Here is a 4,194-nt window from a genome sequence, read left to right on the forward strand (position 1 = left end):
AACTACTTGCAGAAAATTGCTATTCTTCCTGGGTCTCCTGCTTCACATTTTGAGAACTTCATCTTAGAATATTTTTGTTCCTCAGTGTCCTCTACTCCTTTGTGTGTCCTTTATTGTTTTTAAAGGTCACCATCAATTTAATCTTTCTTAACTTCTTCCTGGTCTCTTTTCTGCATGTTAATATTGGATTTCTTAAAAAGATATCTTAATGGGAATTGAGAGATGACCATGTTGTCAAGAGCACTTTTGTACCGCAAAAAAACTGGATTTGTTTTCTTGAATTCATATCCAATGGCTAACAATCAGCTTTAATGCCAGCTCCATGGGATCTGACAACTCATGTCTCTGTGGTCACCTATACTCTCAAGCTACTACCCACCCATATAAATAAAGATAATAAATCTTAAAATGAGAGACAAGTTTCATTTGGTTTCATTATTCAAATGAACCTGATTTTGTCTGATTTCTGAGTCTCTTTGGATCAGTTTTCTGGGTTGCACTTTGTGTAACAAGGTCACATTCCTTTTATCTATCACTCTTTCCCCCAACTTGTTGTTTCTCCCTCAGACTTCATTCCAGAGATTCTATCTATGTCCTGTCTTTCTCCCCTTCTTCCTAAAAATCCATCTATTGCTGCCATCCCTGCTCCTCTAAGTCATATCTCCAATTCCTTGCTCACTATGCAGACCACAGAATCTAAGTCCTGTCCATTTTAGCCTGTGTAATATTAGATGTATGCACTGTTCACAGCCTGAGTTGCAACTTTCATCTTGCTTTGATGTTCTTTCCACCATAGTCCATCTCTTCCAACAATGTGTTCACTAAAAGCATGCCATGTCACACGTATTAATTTTTAGAACAAAACAAATTTTATTGACAAAGATACTGAGGTTGTCAAAGACCCATAGGTACCCAACACAGGAAAATAAACATTTTTTTCAATCCTATAAGTTTACATTTCTGTACTTTGTGATTTTTTTTTAATTTAAGTGATATTTGACACCAGAATATAGACATAGATATGTAGGTCACCAAGAAATTTGATAAAGTACACAGTAGAATTGGCTAGAACTTTGTAAACAACCTTTCCGAACTTTTTGGATCCATCATCTCTGGTGTACTGCACCCAGGAACCTATTAAGAAGTCATTGTCATCACCTGATCTCGCCTCAGCCAGAGGGGTCTCTGGAATGATGTGGAGGTTACCTTCCTTGTAGTCATCCAGGAGCTGATAGACGTAGAGGACCGGATCCTTCTTGTAGGAAATGTAAAAATAGTCCTGTAAGAATGGCACCTGGGCTAGCACCATCCCACTCCAGTTGTCCTCAGAGCCATCTTTCCCCTCAAATTTGTGTTGTACCTCTCTGCAAACCAGGGCGCTGGCGAGGTGGACATCCCTCACCTGAAGAAAAACTACTTTGGGAGGCAAGACCTTAAGATTTAAAATCCTCTCATCGCTGTGGAGCTCCTGTCCGTAGACACTGTCAATTCCGTCATACTTCACCAAATAAAGAGAAGGGTTTGTTGGCAGTTGACCTAGAATGATGGCCTTCCAATGGGTGACAGGCTCATTACCTTGCTTCCACCCGTGAGAAATTCTGCAGCCAACAATATTCCCCAGGGCCTGGGAAGAAGGCTTCCTCCTACTCTTCTTCTTGAGTGATGTCATGCTCAGACTCTTCAGAGGTATTGTCTTCTACCTGGCTGTAGACCTGTTGTGCTAGATCACACTGTCTAAGTGGCTTCCATTCTCTTCAAATATCATACTTGCCCATTGCCTGGGACTGAAGATCTTGCCCGTTTACGCCAGACACAATGCTGTTGCCTCTGTCATATATATGAATTCCTGATGGGCAATGGTTATGGGTTGGGAGTGAATGCTGGACCAAGACTCTTCTCTACGAGAACTTCTGAGCATGTGAAGAAGACTATGCTAAACAGATTTGAGCTCCTAAAATTAATTTTATAAAAATAAGAAGTTAATAAGTCAGCCATGGTGGTACACGCATTTAATCCCAGAACTCAGAAGGCAAGGACAGGCAGATTTCTAAATTAGAGACCAGCCTGGTCTACAAAGTGAGTTCCACGGAAGCCAGTGCTATAGAGAGGAACCCTGTCTCAACAACAACAACAACAACAACAAGTAAAAGAAAACAGAAGAAAATCAAACGAAAAACAAACAAAAGAGAAATTCAAACAAAAAATAACAAAACAAACAATCAAATGGAGAAGTTAATAGGAAGTGGTGGTGACCCATAACTTTAATCATAGTACTCAAGAGGCAGAGTGAGGCAGACCTTAGTGAGATAAAGGCTAGTCTGGTCTACACAGTGAGTTTCCTGACAGCCAAATCTAAACATACAGAAACTCAAATAAAATTAACCAAGCAGGCAAACAAACAAACAAACAAACAAAGAAACAAAAAAACAAGGAAATAAAAATAGTGTAATTAACAAGTAATTCTCTAGAGCTCAGAAGAATATACTCAGATCAACATTTATTTCTTCAGCCCTGAGTTAATTTGTCTCTGATGAGGATCATCTCCTTGAAATTCTATGTCAATTTAGGTTGTGCTATGACTATTACACCCAATGATCAAGAAGAAGAGAAAAAAAAATAAAAGGGCCAGAAGGGTCACCATGACTCTCTTGTAAGTGTAAGGTCTGAGCTAAGTGCCTGCATTCACAAATATCTTCCCAGGGACACAGCACACCACTGTTTTTCTTTATTGTTTCTCCTGACCCAGCTTCAGAATTATTTGATGAAGCCATTGCATCAGTGAACTCAAGAACAACTCAACAATTTGAGGCAATATCAGCCATTTAGAACTAATATCTTCTAACATGCACTTGGACAAAGAGGAGATTTGGCATTTTAGTGGAATTGTGATCTAGATATTGTTAGCAAGGATAATAAATTCAGGAGATAAACTAACCTAGACCATTCATCTCCCTAGCTAATAAACATGGAGAAAGTAAATTGTACAGTAACTCTCTGTAGGAGAGAAAATTTTTAGCTTTCTGTAGCTATGAGGGTCCTAATTACTTCATAAATATACTTACCCATAGAAAAATATCCTAGTTGTCAAGATTCTGTCTCCTGATACAGACCAGGCACCAAAAGCCTGTGGGAAAAAATGACCTGGCTTTGACACACCACTGTGAAGATAGTGAACTCACCTTCAATGGATTCTAGCGCCTCCAAGTGGAATAGATGCGCAACCTCCAGCCAGTGCTCTGTGACATCACCCTAGTTCAGCTTACATCATAGAACCCCTCTCAGGCTGGTTCCTTCCCTAGTTACACTCAGAAACGTTCAGCATCTCGAATTTACCTTTTCATATGGCCTCCTAGAAATAATAAATAAATCCCAACTGAAAGGCCTGATGATCTGAGTAATATTCTGCCAAAGAATTTCACCCTTGCATTGTTTTTATTGTTTGGTTGTTGGATTTTTATTTATTTGTTTGGTTTGTGTTTTGTTTTGTTTCATTTTTGTTTTATTTTCGTTCTGAGAAAGTCTTCGGTTTCTGACTTGACAACATCCATGGTGGTTATTTTTCATGTTCCAACCTTTCCCTTGGTTATCTTTAAGCTGTGCTTCTTATCATAAATATTGCCAGACTCTTTGAGGCAGCACACTGGATAGCACACCAATTTTCACTTTATGAAAACCCACAGTTAGAGGAGGACTATTTTTATGCAAACAAACCTGGAATTTGACAGGGTTAAATGACATATATTGAAACCAATGGCAATCATGAATTATGGATTCTTTGGAAAGTAAGAGGAAAACATAGATCTTGGGCATGCTTACAAAGTTGTGATAAAATTAAAACAAACCTGATATCTCCCAGTCATATTTTAAAGGTTTTTAAAATTTACCAGCACTTCTGATTACAAGGAATTTCAGAGATTAAATGCAGTAAAACAGGATGAAATAGATGAGGTAATTTTAGTTTTGAAATATGTGTAGACAGAATACTGGACACAGGTATGTATAAAATTTACTTACAAATTAGAGGACACTTTAATTGTTCATGCCACATAGATCTTCAGTTCTTCAAAAAAAAAATCGTTTTCAGTACATTCCATGGTCCCCACCACACCCTGTACATCATCTTCATAGAATATGACACTATCCATAGAGAGCTAGATCCTTCAACAACAGTCATAAAAAAAAATCATTCCTTAA

At 38.3% G+C, this 4,194-nt stretch overlaps 1 protein-coding gene across 1 annotated transcript; it reads right to left on the minus strand.

Moving 5' to 3' along the window:
* Positions 1-850: 850 nt before the first annotated feature.
* Gm21316 (predicted gene, 21316) lies at positions 851-3,186 on the minus strand. The gene is made up of 2 exons (NM_001373896.1): positions 3,063-3,186; positions 851-1,951 (listed from the first exon to the last, which is right to left on the minus strand). Exon 2 carries the CDS (start codon positions 1,667-1,669, stop codon positions 986-988), a length of 684 nt encoding a protein of 227 aa, NP_001360825.1. The 5' UTR covers positions 1,670-1,951; positions 3,063-3,186; the 3' UTR covers positions 851-985.
* Positions 3,187-4,194: the final 1,008 nt, after the last annotated feature.

Source organism: Mus musculus, chromosome Y (genome assembly GCF_000001635.26).
Source record: "Mus musculus strain C57BL/6J chromosome Y, GRCm38.p6 C57BL/6J".
Taxonomy (NCBI): Eukaryota; Metazoa; Chordata; class Mammalia; order Rodentia; family Muridae; genus Mus; species Mus musculus.

Excerpts from the sequence above, each read along its gene's own strand:
- Gm21316 (NM_001373896.1), bottom strand. The coding sequence starts at position 1,669 with ATGACATCACTCAAGAAGAAGAGTAGGAGGAAGCCTTCTTCCCAGGCC.